The following is a 22912-nucleotide window of genomic DNA, read 5'->3' as shown; positions in this document are numbered from 1 at the left end:
CATGCAGAGCTAGAAGAAAAATTTCCGTCGAAGCTGGCGCGTGGGGGAAAATTCTTGAAGTGAGGAATCCACAGGTAGTTGTATCCATCAGAAAGAGACCATTTCGTAATTTGGTGTAAATCTGTTCAATAGTTTCAGAGTAATTAAACAAAATAAAATATAAATATCTAGGGACCCAGATCCTTTGGGGATCCACCCACGGATCCTGGGGAAAAGTAAGGCCCGGATTGTAACGAAGGATGTGTGGATCAGAAGCACAATGCAAAAACAAAAAACCACCAACTCACACAGCAACCCTTGTGGGGTTGGGTGCATGCCGGGGCATTTGGGCGGTGGCAGGGGTGCAGGGTTGGCTGCACGGCCTGGCCGCAGGTCAGACACAGAGGTAATTGTATTAATGTATAGTAATTATGTAATAGTTTATGTTTCAAAAAAATAAAATGCATTGAAAACAAGCATTTGCAATGCAATCAGTCTTCTCATTTGCTCGACTTTAAGCTACTAATGTTATAAACTCATAACCAGACTTTTCTCGCCACATAACTTGAAAATCAACAGTTTCACATAAGCAAGCCGATTCACAGCGCCACGGCCGCCAAAGTCTAGATACATACCAACACGTCGGAAAAGCAGCAATGCGTGCTGCTATGCTTGATCTAAAAAACAAAGGTTACAGGGATGTTATAGTGAGTCTGACATTTTACCCACGAAAAAACAGAATTTCAGCAGTTATAGTTGTAGTTATACTTATATGAACAAACTATAACTTGTCCTGTGAAGTAACTTTGGACCATGAGTTATAGTTTCTTATCATAAGTATAACTATAACTGCTGCATTTCTATGGTTTTGTGTGGGTGAAATGTCAACCTAACTATAATGTCCCTGTAACCATCGTTTAAAAAAAAAAAAATCACACACACACACACACACACACCATGAAGATGCTGGAGGTGCCCAGCCTTCGGACTGGGGCGCGTTCAGTTCACCGCCATATACAATCCTCCGCTCCCAACTGCTCCATACTCAAGTTGGGGGAAAAACGAGCCACACCCACAAGGTCACTTGATGATGTTTTATTCGACAGAAAATAGGGAACACAACACGTTCCGACCACTCATGGCCTTGATCATGTGACATGTAGTTTCTGTCATCAAGTATTTAGGGAATTACTGGAATCAAACACAAAAAATGACTTTTGCTTAACAAAATCATAAAATATATATGTGTGCAAAAATTGTGTAAAATACAAATCAACCCAAATTACTATGAAAAATACATGATTATTTCAAAAACGGAAAAGAAAAATCGCTATTAAGCACATGAGATGCGACACACATTGCCGACTAGAAATAGTCCTCAGTACTTTGTAGAGAAAAATTCAGAATTTTCGCCAATAAGATGGGAGTTATATAGAAAATAATTCATAATATAGGGTGCATACATAACATGACCAGAAAGATTGCAATGGTGCATACCTACATGTTGAATAATTATCACCAATATGGACGATCAGTGTCCCGACCTTCCTCAGCCAAGGATTGCATAATAGAACGGGATTGTGCCATAAAAATCAATTATCACCACATCATAATAGGCTGACGTAGCCTCCTTTGACTAATTACATGACGTCTATGGCAGCAATTAACATAAACCACACTAATTTACAATGGAACATAAGTTCTGTGAGACTAGGTTAAAGTAGCCAGGGGACACAACACTACTCCATTATTTGACCCACTTAATATTGAAATTACACAAATTACATGCATAAGCAATATCAAAATTAAGGGCCCAATTACAAGTTTGGCGGTCAGACAGCCAGACCGCCAAGGCAGAAGTCCCAAAAAGACAGCTGAGTCCACTCTCTCCCGCCTGCTGTATTACAATGTTACCACTGGCCCAGTGGCAGTGTTCCTGACGGCGGTGGACCAGTAGGGGACGCAGTCAGCAATACAAGATATATTTTTACATTTGTGATGATGCAGGTGTATATATTTTGACCTAAAGTTACACATATGCATGACACATATGTATAAATACTTTGTGCATGTACCGCTCCATAGCTGAAGGCTAGGCCATATATGTCCAGTCAATGGCAGAAAAATGCACAAGGTACTTACCTGTAATTCTTGTTTTTTTTTAGGCGGGGTGAAGCTGCTGTGAAGGGGGCCCTGGACAAAGGGGCACATGTCAGAGACTGAGGCAAAAAGAAGGGAATGGGGGGGGCTAGCACCCCATTTCCTTTGATTCTGCCATCTCAAAGCAGGCAGCCTCCCCGCCACTGTCGGTTTAATGGAAAAGCACATCTTAATGTGGACAGCGGTAGTACCCTTGTCTATACCGCCCTCTGACAGCTGCTTTTCCCCAGCCACTACCAAGGCAGTCAGCAGATGGCTGGCGGTGTCAGTGCGATTTCTGTGGCCTCTAGTTCAGCAAACCGCCAACAGCGTAATTCGGCTGGTGCCGTGATAGCGGGGACAAGACCGCCAAACTTGTAATCGGGCCCTAAGACCACTTAACCCTTAGAGCCACAAATTTGATAGATGCTCATCCTGCAAAAGATATCTGTAATTGTATATTTGTACTGTGCTTGTGAATCGAGGCCATCTAAAGACTAAAAAGGAGTTCAAACAGAAAAAAACAGGAAAAATCAGGTAAAATACACAAAAAAATAAAACCCAATTTACATATTATGTGCTCGTTTAAAAAAACAATTACAGTTGCTCAAATACATGTTGCGGTCAACTGGGAGATAAGCCCTCTTCAAAAAAGTACAATTCTAAAAAGGCCGCTGCTCCAACAGGTGGGCAAATAATTCCTAATCTATGTTCATGCCTGCAGGGTTCATGCTACTTGCTTTTAAAATAAATCATGACTCCAACCTCCTCAAAGTAGCCAGTCTATTCCCACCCCTGGAATGTTTGGGTACAGTATCCAGGCCAAAATAAATGTAGGCAGCTTCCCGTCACCAGCATGTAGTTCACTGAAATGTTAGCTGTACTATATGATGAATTATTGTTGCTTATTGTCCCCCAATGCTCAAGGATACACTTTTTTACTGGGAAAAAGGCGAACCCGATGTACCACTTCATGCATGAGCATACAATGGTATAAACAACATAATCTGTGTTGCAGGTGACAAACTTAGTGATCTTCCATTGCTTTTGTGTACAAGTTAGTGTCACCTGCTCCACTTTGCTGCTGAATTTACAGGCTTTATAATGGCTGCAGGTTTTAACCCCCCCCTTCATTCTTTGTAACCAAATGCCTGTTAGCTTGTAAAAAGCTATGTACTAGCATATCTTTCAATGGTGTGCTTCTCTGATAAATGACCAAGGGCTGGGTGCAAATTTTGTTTTTTAAAATTGGGTCTTGTACAAAATTATTGCACCTATTCCTCAGAACTTTACAGAGGTTGTGTGAACCTTGAGAATACTTGGTAATAAACTGGAGTTCGGACTGTCCTTGGTTTTCTTAAATGGCTCAAACAAAATCTTCTCTCTGTTGATTTGATTTCCCTTGCGGCTGGCAATACTCAAGTGTTTCTTAGAGCATCCTTTTGCTCTAAATCATTTTTTCATCTGCTCTCGTGCCTCAATGTAGCCTTCCTCCGAGCTGCAATTATGCTTTGCCCAGAGGAATTCGCCATACCGGATACTCCATCTGAAATTTGGTGCAAGGTTACTGCGAGCATGGAGGAATTCATTCCCTGTGGTGTCTTTTCTGAATAGCTTTGATTGCAGGGAATTTCCTGCAGTCATCAGCCTTCAATCTAAAACATCAACAGAGACTCTGTTATATGTCATGCTGAATATTAGATTCAGATTGTTGGAATTTATAGCACTAGCAAACTCATGTAACTCATCCTCTGGGCCATTCCAGACACAGAAAACGAGGTTGATGTACCACAGCCAGATAACTATCTGGTCAGTCCAAGGAGATAGCTCTGTTTCCCAGAGCACCTGCTCCTCTCACCAGCCCACCAATAAATTGGCACAGCTGGAACCGAAACAGGTGCCCATCGCCGTCCCTTGTATCTGTTTTTATGACACTAAGTCAAACATGAGTAAAACATGACTTGCACTGCAAAGACGCAGCAGGACATTGGGGCATTACAAGACTCCAGAGTCTCCTGAAGGGCATACAAGACACCTTCTCCCGTAATGGATAAGAGGCTGGAACCAACACCAAACATGATTTTTTCAAAGGTTGTCTTTAACCTTGGAAGCCAACAAAACATTGAAATTGATGTAGTCTAAATTTTAGTGTCGTACATCATGTCACAAAAGTCATCAAAATGTGACAGTTTATGCATTATGTTAACCAAAGCATTATTGGTAAATGTAAAAACTGCACTGACATGCAATTGAAATGTGCAGAGTTCGACTTAGGTGGTATTTTAATTAAATCACATGTAGACAGAATTAAATTGGTAGTATAATGTATGTTGGACTCTAGAAAGACTATATTGAATTTCTAATGATTAATTAAAAATGTGCGCAAAAATTTAAGAAAATCGCCCCTTGATTGTATTCAATGACTTCCTTCGACAAAGCTCTTTTTCATTTAAAATGAATGTATCATGCATATTACTGAAGCATTATTAACATTGAATTTGATGGTTTGTGTATTAAAGGTTATTAAAATGTATTAAATGTATTGATTTAATCCACTTGTGTTAGCTTACGTGAGGCCTGTAGTTTGTAATCTGTGACTGTGCAGGAAATGCGGATTCGTTTTTTCATAACATGAGTTTTCACAGGAAGACACGGTTTTGGTAATAGGCCCTATTGTTTAGACAGAGAAAATGCATCCTATCGACCATGAGAATGGAACACAGTAGAACATGGACTGCCATAAATAGATATGTTTCAAATTTACGTGGAGTCACACAGATAGAAGTTCTTATGAACAGACCTGGGAATGCAATTTGATATTTCAACCTGAAGTGATGCAATCGATTTCTATTGATGATGCCCCTCCAATGTGATGTGGACTACTTTTTGGAGCAAATCAAGTTGTTTCCTGAACTCCAATTTAGCAGTGGATAGTTGGATTTTAGTCAGATGTTCTGCGCTCCAGATGTTATGCTGCTGAATAATCCTGTATACTGATCCCCTGAGGGAGGAATCTCCCTCTCTGCTTGTCCCTTTGAGATGTCCCTTTTGAGACAGGGATTTTTACCATAACCCCTTACAGAAGACTGTTGATTGAGCTTCTGATATGCTGACACTCTCCCTTTTTACTTACCTTTTGCCCACATTAGTCTCCTTTTGCTCGAGATTCCCTTTTTCCGAAGTATTTTTTGTGCTTTTTGTCTTTTGCCCATATATGTTTTGCCCCACACACATTTCCCTGATTTGGCTAACAGAGGGTTTTCTTGTGTCCAGATAAATTTATGACTCTGATAAACTGATTTGACTTATTTGGCTAATCCTGAGCAATGCTTATTTTCTGTATCACAAATATCTTTGTTGATGACATGTAACTTTCTTCTTAGATGCTTAGTTCTTTGCATGCTAATTGGCTTGAATTTACTTTGTCGCCTTGGACAAACCTTAGTGATTATGTATCTTTATAACTTGGTTTTGCAAACTGTCTACATGACTGAGCTTCAGTTTGTAATAAACCCCTTAACTTATTTTTTGACTGGAATTTTCCTTCCATGGCCACATTGGACTTGGTGTGTAAATTAGTTGGATTGCATTGAAAATGTGTTAATGGTTCAGCCACACCCTGTAGTAGGGTAAAAAAAAATCCACCGCCTCAATGTGCACTGATTCCTGCAGAGGATGAAAATGCTACTGCAGTTCTAGTAGCAGAGTGTGGTATTTCCCACAAGGTGGGGAGAACTTATTTGTGTGTAGTGTTAGGGAGATAGGATTGACCTATGCGAGTGCCCAGTCCAAAAACAATTGCCCATCCCGAATTCTGCCCCATGGTCCATTCCGAAGACTGATGAAGTTCCAGCGCTGTCCCTACAAGTGATGGAGTTTGAGTATTATTAGGGTCTTCCACTTGCAATTGCTTCTGCCTTGAAGACTGCGGTGAAGTGTAATTTGGTGAAATGTTTTGTGGAGTCCCTGCACTTTAATTAAGTGTGGTGCTTTTTGCTAAAAAATGTCCGTGGTTGTTGCTGCGGCTGCTGTTGTTGATGGGTCCATTGTGGCCTAAGATCCAGGGATAACGCACAAGTGTAGAAGACACTTGGTTAATTTATTGTCTGCAGAGAGGCAAACAGGTTGATTCTTGCTTGCAATATTTTGCATTTAGAAGTGTGACTGAGTGATTGCAGCTGATGAAAGAAGTAGGTGTGACATAATTTTGTGCTGCACTAGTTTAGGATGTTTGGAGTAAAGGCATGCAGGTACTGGTGGACAGTGCCATGCTGCTACTGAATGAGAACATCCTAAGAAAAAGATTTCTGGACTAAATTAATTTCCTGATTCGATCAAAAGTTACTGTTATTAATTGAATGGAGTAAAGTGAAGTTCTAAAGGGTTTGAAGAGTGTTAAGAGAAGATGTATTTATTTCAGTTAGAGAGGGTATAGATGTCACACCCAAAGGAACTCCAAGCTATTATGTTTCTTCTGTAAGAGAATTTTCTGCATGCACATGGCTTGAACAGTTGAGTAAAAATTACTGAGAAAGAAGGTGCTTTAGCATTTCCCTGTTATGGAACTTTTAATTTGAGAATTTTAGATAACTTGAGGCAAATGTATGAAATGAAGCTGCCTCCAAAACCTGCACAGTTTGAAGCCCTTAGCATTTAGGAACTCATAGCCAGAGAGAAAATGGCAACTAAATATGAGAACAGAATGCAGAAAATGAGTAAGACACTTGCAGAGGCTAGATTGGATGCAGAGCAGAAAATGTGGAGATCAGATATACTCGAGGGAGTTAGAATGATTAAAGCTATTTCAAACGAAGAAGGTTAAAGCACAAAACCTAAGGTGAGGAAAAAGCCACGAAAGGCAGAACAAGCAGCAGAACCTGAGGATAAACAGACAAAAAACCTATGACAGTGATTAAGATGACAAATTATAAAATCTGCTTTTGATGAATCGCCCACATCCTTATCATTCCGTAGAGAAAGGAAACACAAGTGGGGCAGTACAAAATGTAACCCCGAGTGTGCCAACTGCTCCAGCTGCACAGATCCCAAGTCAGATAGTTCTGGGTATATCTACAAATTCAGTTACTCAGGTTCCTGTAGTGTATACATCAGTTCTGACTGCAGATGAAGTTCAGCCTGTATCGACTGCAGTGGTAAATCCAGTTGTACCAAATTCTAGTGTGAGTTAAACAGTGCAGACGCACTGTGTGAATCAACCTGTGCAAAATTGTACCCCAAATCAACCTATGGCAATGTTTAGTCCAGTTCAGTCAATTGCCATCCCGAGTCAAAGCGGACAAAGCTACAACACAATTCTGACAGGACATGGTGCAGGACATTTCCTCAGACTCAAGACAAATCATGTAGGTCCAGATGCCTTGACAGTTCCTGTGACTATAAGTCCCATTGTCCCCCTTTGTATGCTTCAGGTTAGTCTGGAAGCAATGCACATTTAGTGAGTGTTCAAACAGATCCTGAGACACCAGCAAACACGACAGGGATATCACCAATTGGTATGCAGAGATCAGTGTATTCCAATAACTCACAAATGGAGAGAAGTGCATCTCTCATCAAACTGTTAACCACAACCCGAGTTGTAGACCCAAATCTAACAACAAGTTATACAGGATCTACTCCTGATACGAAGTTCCCTCAGGGAAATCCACTTCCATACATTCCCAGACCTGATCACAGTCAAAACGTTCACTGCAGTACACCACAAGGAGAGAGTACCCTTTATCACGCCGGGGAGCTTGTCACAGTTTAATGCCCTGATTCAGCAAAATATTAGACAGCAAAGAGAAGCAGTACCACAGAGTAATATTAGCTTGCAAGGTTCCACAACACAACAATTAACAGACTAGTTACATAATTTGACTCCAAAAGGTGCTACAGGTATAGCGAATAGCAACAGGAGAACAGAAGAGGCCCCTGAGAGAGTTCAGTGAATGTCTCCATATTAAAATTAGAATTGAACAAAATGAGTTTAGGCACCTTAGGCATTGCTCAATTGTAAATGTACACAGAAGACCAACTGCAGTTCATGTGCAAAGACATCAATTAACTTGAAGGACAGGCATAAGAGAGATTAGCTGAATTAGCAGAGAAGTATGATGGGGATATAGAAAAATCAAAACCCCTGAAAAGAAGTTACAGATTGGAGTTTAGCACTAAAGACAAAGTTAACATGAGATCCGGGAATGAAACTGAATTTTAGTTACACACATTTAAACTTGGGGAAACTAAGATAAGTGGGAAGGTAGATGGGCAAAGAAAGATAAATACCACGTGGAGGTTATGCTCATGTGCTCTGGAGTAGGAGTGATATTTTGTCAGTAACCAATGATTATCAGAGATTGAAAGAGAAACCAATGGACTGGTAGAAGCAGATAGAGAGATTTGTGAAATGTTCAAAATTCCTGTGGGAGGATTTGAATACGCAGTTTGTACGTTTCACAAATCAGTTGGAACAACAATGTCAAAGTGCATGTGGGTTGACCTGATTGTGAACCTCCGAGAGATCCAATTACAGGCACGCCATGTGAACAGGTGATGAAAAGTGTAACAAGGTAGTTGAATTTCTGAAGGATAAAGGGTCCCCAAAAGGTAATGATTGGCAGGAGACTGGACATCCCAGGAGTGGAAGGAGTCAATTCATGCATATTATGAAAGATATGCAGGCTTTTAAACAGTTTAGTAGCACAGAGACAATCGAAATGAACGATATGGGTCTTTTGTGTTCAGATTTGTGCAGGGATTAAAGGCAGACTTAAGTAAGATGATTCAGCAGCACATGATTTGCTGGCAGAACAAACTGATTGAGGAGATCCTGCGGTATGCAAAATACTGCAGTGGTGAAACAGAACTAAAGCAGATGAAGCTTAAGGAAAAGGTAATGGTGATGCAATTGAAGGCTTCATGGAAAGTTAATCAGAGCCTGTGAATGATGGTGAATACTAGTGAAATTGAAGGTGTGCCACAGCAAGTGACACATGATGTTCAGCCCAGAGGTAGAGGACATGGTGATCATGTAAATCGGAGTGAAAATGTTGATGCTAAGACTAGAAGAGAACTAATCCTTGCCATTCTTGGGGAAATTTAAGACACTGGCGGAGGGAATGTCCGTATAATAATGTGAATAATCAATGGCAGAATGTTGGAGTTGTTCATAAACACAGCAATAATCAGGTTCAAGTTCAGAGAGTTCAAATAATAAGTTACTTACCTTCGGTAACGCTTTTTCGGGTGGATGCAGTTACTACCTGTGGATTCCTCACCAAAAGAATTCTCCCCTCGCGCCAGCCTCGGCGGAAATTTCTTCTAGCTCTGCACGTTGACAATGACGTCACAAACGCCCGACTCCACGTGACGCCACATGACGTCATCCAGGCAATAAGAAGCCCTCGTTGACGTGCAGACGTCAGTTATCACATCTGTTCGTGGCATTAGTCGCTGCAGATTCACATGCGCCCACCCGCCTCCCCGGGAGCCTGTAGCCGTTTGGAAGTAATCTCCAACATTTGTAAATATATTACCTTAACCTTTATCTTGTACATACTTATTCATTCCATTGCATGGGCACTATTACTAACATACACAACTCCTACCTCACCCTCTGCAGGGAAAACAATCCAAGATGGAGTCGACGCCCATGCGCAATGGAAACAAAGGAGGAGTCCCTCGGTCTCGTGACTCGAAAAGACTTCTTCGAAGAAAAACAACTTGTAACACTCCGACCCAACACCAGACGGCGGACTATGCACAGCATGTGTATCTGCAGCTACACATGCCACCGAACAGTCAATTCCTTTTTGCATTTAAATTCAGTAGTCATGTTTTGGCATGGTGCCGAACTCCACAAGGGTATGCTGAGTTATCATCCATTTTCAACCAACTCTTGAAAAGGAATCTGGAGTGCCTTAAAATGCCTTATCATTCAGTCTTAGTTCAGTATATAGGTGACCTCATGGTCACGTCAAACACTCAAGAAGCATGGAGGAGAGATACAATTTCTCTCTTGAATCACTCAGGTGAGAACAAACAAAGTTTCCCCTGCAAAATTACAGTATTGCAAGAAAAAAGTTCTGTATTTAGGTCACCACATTGAGGAAGGCGTCCCAAGAAATATTTTCAGCAACAACGCAAAAGAATCCTCTTTTTACACAAAAGGAAGTTTGAATGTTTCTGGGAATGGTTGGCTACTGTCACCAGTGACTTACAAACGTTTCCCTTTTGGCCAAGCCTTTACAGAGACTGACACACAACGATGTGTCAAACCGGTTCATTGGATGACAACTGCATGCGTGCCTTCACAGAGTTGAGAGAGAGCCTATGCTGAGCCCCAGCTCTGAGAATGTCGAATTATAACAAATGTTTCTCTTTGTTCTGCTGTGAGAGGGATGGATGTGCACTCTTTGCATTTCCATGCAGCTGCGTCAAAACTAAACAAGCCGGTGGCTTATTTTTCTGCTACGCTTGATCCTGTAGCATCAGCGCTGTCTGGTTGTTTAAAGGCCGTTGCTGCAGTCAGCATCAGCATCAAACAGTGCGAAGGCATTGCCATTGAACATTTTAATTCCTCATTCAGTGGAAAATGTGTTGACCCATACAAAGTCAGTAATTAACAAGTAGACATTTGACACACTATAAGCAGGTCATACTGGCCTCTTCTAACATTAAAACCTTGTTAATTTGTTAACATTAAAAGCTGCAATATTTTGAACACAGCAACTCCTTTGCCCAGTCCTATTTAAAATGCGAAAACCATGAAGATGAGGTAGAGCATAACTGTCTCAATGTGACTTTAATTGTACACCAAACCAAGACATGACATTAAAGATGTCCCCTTAGATGAAAATGACTCATGTTTGCAAATGACTCCTGTTTAATAGATAAAGATGGTACACTGAGAGCAGGTTATGCAGTTTGCACGGTCTCGGGTGTGATAGAAGCCTCCTACCTTCAAGGAGTCTTTTCGGCTCAAGTAGCCAAACTGGTCACTCTTACAAGAGCCTGCTGTGTTTCTGGACAGCTTAAAATTATCATTTTCACTGATAGTAAGGTTTTGGTGGTGTTCATGATTTCGGACAGTTATCGTCCCAGAGAAGTTGTAAGACTTCTTCTGTATTCCCTATCCAAAATGTTGATAAGAATGCATTACAGTTGCCTGAAAAAAATGCTGTTAAATATATTGCCCATGGAAAATCTACTGACTATGTAACCTTAGGGAATATACATGCTGATGAATTGGCCAGATACTGAGCCTTAAGCTGCACCTTTTATAATGGGGAGTGGAGCAATGAAAACAGTGACGAGACGTCAAACTTTCCTCTTAACCGTTATTGATACTTTAGCAGAAGTTAAGATTGCAGGAATCAGTGACAGAGGAAGACTAGGAAAGCTGGGTCAGAGCAGGATGTGTCAAAAGAAATGAGGATGATGCTTGGGTTTCAAGTGATGGAAGATCAGTTGTGCCAAACAGTTGATTGTTTACTATGGCTAGACATCCTTGACAGGCACATGTAGGTAGAGATGAAATGATCAGAACCTTCAGAGGCATGGTTTAACCCCAGATTTGGACTGATTGAAGAAGTAATGTGCCACTGATGCGTAAAGTTGTTCCTCTGAGTCATACAGGCACATCTGGAGAATCGTTTTATAGAATGCAACTTGATTTAACAGTTTTACCTCTGTAATGTATTAAGGTACATCCTAGTTGTTTACATTTTCTCACACTGGGTCGAGGCTTACCCGACCAGGAGAAATGATTGTCTCACACTAGCAACACTGTTGCTTAGGGGAGTTGATCCCTCGCTTCAGCTTCCCCACTTCACTGGAATCAGACTGTGGAACTCATTTTAACAGTGAGATCCTTAAATTTTTGTGTGCGGCATTACAAGTTCAAGTTGAACAAAAATTGAATTGCAGCTACAGACCTGAGGCTTCAGGATTTTTAGAAAAGATTAATGGAACCCCCAAAGTCCAGACTGGCAAAAGTATGTGCATCCACCACAAATAAGAGACAATGAAACAGAGTCACTTTGCATTTTTTTTTTTTTTTAAATTAAGACTTTTGGTCTGCATTTGGTGAAGTCATGGAGTCGAATCGCAATAGATGCAGCAAATATAAGTACATATGTAGAGGTTTAGTTATAGTGTCAGTAATTATGATTATATTGATGTTCACTGGATTGAGTAAGCTTTTTTATCAGTATGTAGATACCATGGAAGCTACCTACTCCTACATGTGTACACAACTGTCTTCCCCAGTAAGTGAAGGAATAAGTTATCATAGTTTACCCCTAAACAATGGAATTTACTGTAATTACCAGGTGTTTATTTCATATGTGGGAAAAACACCTATTACAAGCTGTCGAAAGGCTGGTATGGTACATGTTACATGGGAGTAGTTTTTCCAAATATATATCATATGGACCATTTTAATGATCCAGTCTGGGATGAAAAAAACAATTCCAGTGTCAAAAGAGGACCTAGTGCTTCAGAGATTACAGGATATATTTTGGTGCCATAATTCCATCAGTAGGTGTGATCTTGAATGACATCAAGATTAGGAAGCTGTCAACAAGTGTAGATAAGTTATCTACAGACATGGCGGGTGCCATATTGCTAATGGATGCAGAAAGGGTTCATGTGAGAACAATGGTTTTACAAAATTGTCTTGTTTTAGATAGACGTTCTTCTCGCAAAACGCGGCAGAGTTTGCAAACTGTTAAATGCACAACAACACTGCACATATATATCTGACAACTGTAAAGAGATAAGAAAGTACACTGCAAATATGACTGACCTGAAAAAGGATTTGACAAGACTAACAGCAACCTGTGCATGGGAAGCTATAGGTAGTCATTTTTCAGCCATTGGTAGATGGTTTGGTAACCTAGGAAGAGGAATTGTGGAAACCATCCTGAGACCCCCCCATCGATTATAGCTTTCCGTGCCCTAGTTGCATTTGGCCTATAGTACAAACTGATCAAGAGGCTGAAAGAAAAGAGAGCAAGAAACAGATAAAGAAGGGACGAGATTCAAATGGAGACTGTGAGAAATGCGTATTATTGTAACATTAAGTGGTTGGAGGACTACAGAAGACCCTATCGGAATAGGCCGATAAAACATTGAGCTGACTTGGTAAAATGAGAATTTAAGTACCTGTGATGGCCATCTGCGATCAAAGGGGAGACTGATGTAGTCTAACTTTTAGTGTTGTCCCTCATGTCACTAAAGTCATCAAAATGTGACAGTTTATGCCTTATGATAATCAAGCATTAATGGTAAATATATAGACTGCACTGACTTGCAATTTAAACCTGCACTCGTTTATATTGCAGAGTTCGACTTAGGTGGTATTTGAATGGAATCAATCACATAGTAACAGAATTAAAATCGACATTATAATGTATTTTAGACTCTAGACTAATATATTGAAATTATATTGATTTTCTAATGATTAATTAAAAATGCGTGCAAAAATGAAATCAATGTACTCTACTATTAAATTTAATGAAGTGCATTAACAAAGTTATTTTTTGTTTAAAATGAATGTAACATGTATACTATTGAAGCATTATCAACATTGAATTCATAGGTTTGCTTATTAAAGTGTGTTTATTAAACCATTAATTAAATGTATTGCTTTAACTAGTGTTCGCTTAACTGAGGCCTGTAGTTTGTAATTTGTGACTGTGCAGGAAATGCAGATTCTTTTTTTCCATAACGTGAGCTCTTTTTCAGACTTTGTTCTAATGAGAAGACAGCATTTTGCTACCAGGCCCTAATGTTTGGACATAGAATGTATCCTATCGACATCGAGAACATAACACAATAGAATACGGCCTGCCTTTGAATACAATTGTTTCAAATTTACTTTGAGTCACACAGATGGAAATGTTCCCATGAATAGGCCTGGGAATTAAATTTGATGTTTCAACCTGAAGGTGCGTGATCGATTTCTATTGGGTGAAGCCTCTGTAACGTAATGTGGACTGCTTTTTGGAGTGAATCAAAATGTTTCCTTAACTTTAATTTAGCAGTGGACTGATGGATTTTAGTCAGATCTCCTGAGTTCCTGAACCTATGTGATGAAGAGTCCTGTATGCTGTGCCCCTTGGAGAGGTATCTTCCTCTCTTCTTGTCCCTTTGAGATGTCCCTTTGAGACTTAGAGATTTTTTCCCTAAAGCTTTAGAGAAGACTCTTGAAGAGAGCTCCAGATAGGATGACTCTTTCCCTTTTTACTTAGCTTTTGCCCACCTTAGCTGGTCTCATTTTGACTGAGATTTCCTTTTTCCAAATAATTTTTCTCCTTTTTGTGTGTTCTGTCCTTTGCCCGTAGTGTTTCACCCCAAAAATGTATTTCCCTGATTTGGCAGTAGGATTTTCTTGTGTCCAGCTAAATGTATGACTGCTAAACCGATTTGATCTATGCTTGCTAATCCTGAGCAACACTTATTTTCTGAATCACAAGTTTCTTTGTTGATGGCCTTCTTTCATGCTTAGTTCTTTTGATGTTAATTGGCTTTAATTTATTTTGTTGCCTTGGGCATCCCTTTGTGATTATGTATCTTTAAGACTTCGTTTTACGAACTGTCTACATGACTTTGAGCTTGAGTTTGTAATAAACCCTTTAACTTTATTTTTGGCTGGAGTTTTCCTTCCGTGGCCACATTGATCATGGTGTGTAAATTAATTGTACTGTATTGAAATTGTGTTAATGGTTCTATCACACCCTGCAGCAAGTCAAAGATTCCATCCTCCTCGAAGAGCACTGATTCCTGCGAAACATTTTAAAAGGTTTACTACTGTTGAGAAAACTAAAACATCTGTCTTCATTTGTGCTACTATTCAAAGCCAGGACGACAATCTAAATGAGAGCACTTTGCTCTTTTAATGCTAATGGTCCAATTCTCTAGTGTTTTTTCAGGACAAATGAAAATCGATCAGCTGACTGGAGAGTGATTCATAAAAGAAAACTTCATTTAGTAGTGCATATTTTCTCCATCTGTAGCAACAACCTCAAAGAACCATCACCATCTTTGGTCATCAAGTTTTTCAGTTCCCTTCATCCTCACCTGCCCAAATGACTTAGAAACCCAAGCATGAAACGTACAAATTACCCTATATTTTCAAGAAATGTTGTTCTGTCAAGTCAAGAACACTAGGCAGACCCAAAAACTCTTACATTCATGTTTTTCATGTCCTCGGTCTTCCCATTTTCTAACTGAGTCGCATCCATGATAGATAATTCAACAACGGCACACAAACAAGACCAACATGCAGCATTCCCTAATGCCCTGCTTTGAAAGCCCACTCACGGAAGCAAGCATGGTACCCCTCCCCTCCTCGAGCATAAACCATAACCCCTTTACTTTCATAAGTATGACCATTAAATGTCACAGTTTGTTTTAAAAGTTTTGATGCAGCCTCATAAGCAAATCTACATAAATAAAAAATAAAAAAATACTTACATTCTTGCTTGAATGTGAAATACTCCGTTAAATGTCTACATTCATGATTCCCACGAAGTAAAAACAATGTTTTTGGATAAAGGATTTTCAAGGCCCACAAATACAGCACACACTGCAAAATAAAAGTACAATCAGAGATGGATATCTTGTGTTGTCAGCATTTGCAAAAATCATCGCATAGAGAGAAGCAAAAATCCAGGATCATCACGCCCTCAATCAGTCTCAAAGCTGTAGAAAAGTTCTCTAGTCAAAGCATTGTTTGTACATTATAGTGGGGGGAGCGACACCTACAGTCACCTTTACTGGTCAACAGATAGGATCAGCACATGCTAATTTTGTTCAACTAAATAAACGCCCTTTTTAAAACAGCTGTTTAAAAAAAAAAAAAATATATATATATATATATATATATATATATATATATATATATATAAATAACAAACCAAGGCTCTTTCAAACGATACCTTAAAAGGTCATTAAGGCAAACAGCACTCCACGAATGAATAAACAAAGGTTTAATTACACAAAACAGGAATGCATTTTCGGCGTTACCGCCTTCATCATATACATAACTGAAGTGCCTTTTGTGAGCACACAACATAACAATAAGGCCTAAATGCGATGGACTATCAAAGATGTGCAGTTTTAACTAGGCCATAACTAATTAGCCCATTTTACCTGTCGACAGAAAATAATGTATTTTCCTACTACGCAAAAGTGTGGACGTTACTATATTTAGCTTTTCTTTTGGAGCAGTGGCACAAATTACTATACCAAGTATCTGCAATGCCATGGGTCTCGCATTTGCTCCAGTTAGAGCTACTGGCATTGTAAATTCCTAACTAGACTTTTCTTGCCGTATAAATTGAAAATGAAAAGTAAAACAGTTGACATAAGTGAGCCGATTCAAAGCACCATGTCTGCCATGAGCATGAGCGCGAAGGAAGAGACACAAAGGAAAAAGAAGTTCGCTCACACATATCGCTAATTGTGCAATTATCCATGTAAAAGGGTCAGTCTGCAAGGCAAAACCTCCCCAAGGTAGGACAAACGTAAAGCATTTATCAATGATAACAAAGGACTTTTGAAAGGAAAGGCCACAAACAAGTGAAAGGGATGGGCGTGAGGTGGGTGTGGTTAAAAGCCCACAATACTTAGAACCGGTCAAAGCGTTTATGCGCTTGACCTAAAAAAGGAGGTACGGCCCACTATGGCCACTGCAATCATAAACCTCCTTACTTAGAGGGTTTCAGCTCGTACAATGCTATAGCTGTGCTGACCAATCCCTTTAACCAGAAAAGAGCACAACTGCCATGAGGAGGGATGCCTTTATGGTCTCTGTGCCATGTAAACAATTGTCACACTGTATGTTACATAAGCTATGCCACTATTTCCAGTTGTATATTCTTTCCAATTGTATTCGGGTAACAATAGTCGCTACTATCATGCTATCAAGAAGTTTACTAATGTTCACCGAGAAGAGTGTATTACAGATTTGCTGACCCAACAACTCTGTGTATACATGTAGCATAACCACAACTAGTTAATTTTGGTGTTGTTTTGGATTTAATTAGTACTCATAACAACTTTAACAGTGGATTGTAAGTGTATTTCAGGATTTCTTTTTAAGTCAATGCTAAAGTCTTATAACCAAGCCAAATATTAACTTATTTCTGTGTATTTTCATTGAAATCCTGTTTTTTTAATGAAATACTATCTTATCTTACGTGAATTTGTAAAGCACCTAGCTCCCCTAATGTATACCAGAGCTGTGAGAGTAAGCATTGCTCTATTAGTTCGTATAAAGCCAAGTTTTACAAGCTTCCTAAATTTGAGTTTCAGTACACCCAACTTCCAAAGAAAGTATTCCTTTTCCCCTTCCTACCTGTTCATATGTGCAGCTGGGACTGCCTTTTAGGCCTGGCCTTGGACCAGCCCCTGGGTCCAACTCCAGCTGTGCACTGGCTTCAGATCTGCACAACAGGGATTGGTTGCATGCCCTATGGTCAACCTCTCACAAACAGAGTATGCTTCTCCCCATCCCATTTTATAACTATTATTTTTGAGTTTGCAAACTTCAACAATAAGAATTATATTTTTCCTTCCCAGAGGAGCTCTCTTACCACCCATATGAACCTTGTGTGGGCATTGGGGGTGGAGGGGGGGACTTAAGTAAGGGGATGACTACCACAAAACTCTCTTATGGGTTTTAATTTTATTTCACAGGGAGCTGGGACAGAGGGTGCATTCTATAATAGGATCTGCAACAGAAACATTTGGGTTTCATTCAGTCAAACTGAGACATTGGAGCAAAGAACCAACCATTAGTGACAGGAGTAAAAAAGATCATGCACCCAATGGGGCACCTTTATTTAGTAAATCTGAGTTCACGAAGCGTCTACAACCCCAAGTTTGAGGGCTGTCCACGAACTAACAGTCCAGATATCTCTATAATTGAACACTTTGAAACTCACCTAACACATTTTCCTAATATTCTCAAAAACTACTGAGCAGATATACACCAAACAAAGCAAAGGTACTAATCTCAGTAAAGTTCTAGTTCCATGACCACTTTTCAATAATTCCATTCAATATTGTTTTCTGTGGCAGAGAGCAAAGTTTCCTACACAAGTTAGGGTGGGAAACACTCTTATTTCTACCGAACTTTAACCCTGCCCCCCACGACAGATATACACAAAACTTGTTATGCCAAACCTAAACCAGATTAACTTTTTTTTGAGGAAGGTTGTATACAGATCCAAACATTGCCAAAGTTATAAGCAAATCAAAAGTTTCAGTGGAAAGTCAGACACAACCATAACATTTTTACAAATAACAAGATTTTCCACAACATTAAATAACAATACATAACCAAACAATGTATTATGGTGTATGCATGTAGGTCAGTGAAAAGTGGAAGAGGATATGTAATATCACTCACTAATGTAATTTCCAAAATGGAGCTGTGCGCAGTGGTGCTTGGCCTCAGGGCCTGCCTGTACACCCAAACTTCAGTGGACCAAACATCCACTGCACCTGGCCTTCCACCAAGAGTAGCGTGGGTCAGTTGCATGGCCCGGCTACAGAGACAGGCAAAACTCCCAATTTGTCAAGTTTCCAACTAACTACCGTACCTTTAACCATGAACAGCATTATTGTGCATGATCTTCCCCAGTACCAACCCAAACTGACTTGGGTGCGCACAGAAGCCTTATGGTGTATCCCACGAGCCACTCTGTCACTGAATCAGCTGTGTAATATTTTCTGAGGTGCACATTGGGTATTGGGTGCAGGGTCTAGCACGTTCTATACCTGTCTCTGAGTTACTGAACCACCTACGTCTAGCCTCTCGCTGACTGAACTCAGCAGCCCTAGTCACAGTGCATCAGCTCTGGATCCACACAGTTTGAAATTTTATTTTTAATTCAAATTTTTTCAAGATTTGGAGATTCGAAGACTTGCAGATTCGAATTCAAATCTGCAAATCAGTCAAGAAAAGTTGATGCTTTTTTGTATATTTGTGGGGCAGAATCATCCACTCTGGAAGGCCCTCAAACCTTCACCTAGGATCAGAAGCTGCTTCACAACTCAATATGATCCCTCTATCATTTGTTTCATGACTTAGGCTTCACTGCCTGGCATCCTGTAATGGCCACAGCAACAAAAGAAAATAGGTGCTTCCAGCAAATCAGACTGCTTGGATGCTTGAGCCCTCCAAGAAACCACAAATCCAGCACTGGACAAAGGGAAAAATACTCCTTTCTATGGAATTTGCTTATTTTCCCATATGTATTATTCTCACAGGATTCAATAATCTGGATCCAAATTTGCTAGTAAGCAAACAAAATATGGAGAAGTCCATGGAGGAATAACAATTTGCAGCACAACTAACTCACTTCTGTGTATGCACCATAAACGTTAGGTATAATCTTATGACACCACATTAGTTAGGTGAATTGCACCATATCACTGAGCATGTACTATTTATGCTTTCATTAGACATAGTCAAACTAGGAGTGGCACCAGGGAGTCCTCCTCGGTCCTGAAGAGGAGCGTAGGGGTAATGCCCTGAAACATGTAGACTAGGAAGCCAGGTACATTACATCCCCCACTTCGTCAGCCCCCTTTTTACCATATCACCTCCAAGAGATCTATTAAATCATTGGAGTTACGAGGAGACAGGTATTTTTAACTTACCCAAGACCCCACCACTTCTATCCCTCCTGTGACTCACATTGACAAGACTACATCAGTGCTCCCACATATCCCGTAGGTCGTAGCACACCCAGCTCCATAGCGGAACAGGAAGAAACCCAAGGATGAAGCATGCCACCAAGGGGTAACCCTGGTGGGTGAGGGTTTTTCTAAAAGGAAAATCCTTATTCCTACCCATCCTGTGGTAGTTCTTTAACCTGGGCCTCTGTTGTCATATTATATAGGCTATAAGGAGGCCAGACTCAGACCCACAAACACCTCCTCCCTTTTTGTTTTTGGATAATGAGAATGTCATGGTGCCACATGTGGCAGTACTGGAACTCTTTGATCCATATTTTATCAGGGATCCTGTTTAAGTTGCATTGAGTGGCTTTGGGGGGTGCAGTTACCAGTTGGTGGGGGATGAATAGGTTGAAGTGGACGAGGAAGTGCTCAGTCCTGGTGAGAGAGATGGGCTTGTCCACCATGATGATGGCAAAGTTGGAGAAAATAGGGTCGAGGAAACATCTAGTGTTGTGGGTGGGATATTTCACTTGTTGGGCGAGAAAGAGTGTGTTCAGGTCCCCCAGGAAGTTGATGGAGTTCAGGTGTGTGTGGTTTTCCAACTGAAAATTGAGGTTGCTGAGTAGGATGAAAGAGCTGGAGTCTAACACCAGGGCATTGATTAGGTTTGTGACAGTGTTTCCAAAACTGAATTGAGGTCTGGGAGGTAAGAAAAGAAGGACCCATTCATGGGTGGAGTTGCTGGAGATGTGTAGCTTGAAGGTCAATTGTTCCAGTTGGGAGGCTAGAGTTGGCAGATGAGTGGAAGTATCATTTATAGATGATGATTAGTAGTCCTATGGTTTTGCAGGTTCTGTCTTGTGAATTTGAACTTGGGATGGGGACAACCGCTGCAATGTTGAAGGTCAATGGTGGAGTGAGCCAGGTTTTGGTTAAGAAGAGGAGATCCGGTGAGAGGTCATGCAGGAGGTCCCAGACTTGGATGGTGTATATGAGCAAGCTGGTGTTGAGAAGCAGGAATGACAGGGTGGAGTGTGTGTTGTGCATGGGGATGTTCTGCAGGATTCGGTCAGAAGCAGTGGATGAGAAGGAGGGGTTAGGCAGGGGAGAGGTGGGGGAGGACACACAAGTGTTGGAGGGAAAGGCACAGAAACAAGTGGAGGGTAGTATGGTATTTGGCTAAGTAGAATCTGGGGCTGTCGTGGGAGGGGAATTGAACCCAGGTTCCTGGCGCAGGGAATGGACTGGGGAAGATGGGTGTGCTATAGCCGCCAACAAATAGGTCCTGGAGGGAGGAGCAGTTCCTGGGGGCATTAGGCGGGGCTGGGAGCAAGCATGGGAACGCAGGTAAGTGTGCAGCAGAGGGAAAAGGCGGGAAGGCCTCAGAGTGGGCATAAGGGTGCAAAAGGAGGAAGAAAAAGGCTATAGAGAAAAATAGCACAAAGGAAAGGTGAGAAAGAACAAATACTGGCACAAAAGAGGCAAGAAGAAACGCATGCAAGAGTGAGTGAGTGAAATTGGCAGAGACGGAAAAGCTGGAAATGGAATGCAAGATTGCAAGAGTGAATGGAATTTGGGCAAAAAGGCAAAAGCTGAAAGAGGAAACCAGCGTGTCAGTGCAAGAGAACTATGCAATCAAAGCAAAAGACACAGAGACAAAAGGCAGGGACAAGCAGGCAAATGACAAAAAGGGCAAAGAGACAAAAGGCAGGGACAAGCAGGCAAGAGACAAAATGTGGAAAAAGGCAAAGACAAGCATGCATACAAGAAAAAAGACAGACAAAATGCAAAAAGAAGCAGGCAAACAGAGACTGGGCAGATGCAAGGAAGGGTGGCACAAGCAGGCAGAGCGCCTTCTTAGTGAGTAGCCACTGCTGCAGCAGACACTAAATAGGTACCGGAAGAGAGTGGCAGGAAATCAGTTAAGGGTGTCATGCAGAGGGGGTAGGAGGAAGGCAGGAAGGGCTCAGAGGGATGTGAAGGAAGCAACAAGGAGTCAAGAGAAGTTTACAGAGGAAAGAGAGCACAAAGGAAAAGGTGAAAAAAAATAAAGAAAAGGGGCAAGCGGGCAAAAAGTGGAAAAAAATGCAACATCAGGGAAAGGTAAGACACGTGGTAGGGCCAGGCAGCACTTCTTGGTTGTGACTTCCAAAGAACGGAAAAGTGGGGGGGGAGAGTGGTGAGGAAACTGCAATTAGATCCACAAGGATTGTTACCAAAAGTAAGTAACTTGTTATTCTGATTGACACTTCTAACTGTACCATCCTCATCGTTTGAATAGATATCAAAGCAGTACCTCCCTTGGTACTACTAATAACTGAGACCAAAAAGTCCAGCAGGACAGAGGCAAAATTCCCCTCTCAATAGGTCTGATTGTCAAGGCAGTAGAGCTTTGTGAACATGTGTACCAATGGCTGCAGCAGTAGCAGCTCTGGAGCTGCTGGAATGAGCTTGTAAACCTTTTAAAGAATGTATTTTCACCAGTGCACAGAGAACAAACCATTGAGAGATGGTCTGATTTTGCACTACTTTATGTGTCTTTGCTCTGGGAAAACTTTCAAAGAGCTGTTCATCCACTTGGTGTTCCTTGGAACAATCAATATAGAAACTCAATGCACGTTTAAGCCAATGGTGTCCCTCTTCCTCCTTAGAGAGATATAGGTGGAGAAAGAATGGCAGAAGGGCGGTAGCCTGACTGACATGAAACAAGTGTGACTTCTTTCAGTAGAAATCAAGCCTAGGACCTCAAATACAACTTATCAGGGAAGAATGGGATGTAGGGGACACTAAAACAGACAGCCTAAGTTTGCTCATAAGTCTAGCGGATGTCACAGCAATGAGAAAGGCTGCTTTTAAGAGAAACACCCTGTCCTGTTGCTGCAACAGAAGTTGCTCCTGAAGCAGCAGCATGATCAGATGAGATGCTTATGCCCACAGGTTGTGGGTACCACACTCTCCTGACCCAATCAAGTGCCACTAGGATGACTATGCCTTGGTCTTTTCTGATATTCTTCAAAACTCAGGGCAGGAGAGGCAGAGGCTGAAAGGCATTCAAGAGTCCTTAGCTCCTCCCTAGGCAGAAGGTGTCTCAGAAAGA

At 41.0% G+C, this 22912-nt stretch overlaps 1 protein-coding gene across 10 annotated transcripts in view; it reads right to left on the bottom strand.

Moving 5' to 3' along the window:
• The window catches only part of PPP3CA (protein phosphatase 3 catalytic subunit alpha), a 608768-nt gene that overhangs the window by 280647 nt on the left and 305209 nt on the right, over positions 1-22912 (bottom strand). For all 10 annotated transcript variants that reach the window (XM_069230223.1, XM_069230221.1, XM_069230225.1 and 7 more), the window contains exon 4: positions 15598-15709. In XM_069230223.1, coding sequence (XP_069086324.1) covers positions 15598-15709 — 112 coding nt within the window. The remainder of the gene's footprint in view (positions 1-15597; positions 15710-22912) is intronic.

This window comes from Pleurodeles waltl, chromosome 1_1 (genome assembly GCF_031143425.1).
Source record: "Pleurodeles waltl isolate 20211129_DDA chromosome 1_1, aPleWal1.hap1.20221129, whole genome shotgun sequence".
In the NCBI taxonomy this organism is placed as follows: domain Eukaryota; kingdom Metazoa; phylum Chordata; class Amphibia; order Caudata; family Salamandridae; genus Pleurodeles; species Pleurodeles waltl.
Note: the sequence above shows the minus strand (reverse complement) of the source record. Positions and strands in the feature narration are given on the sequence as shown.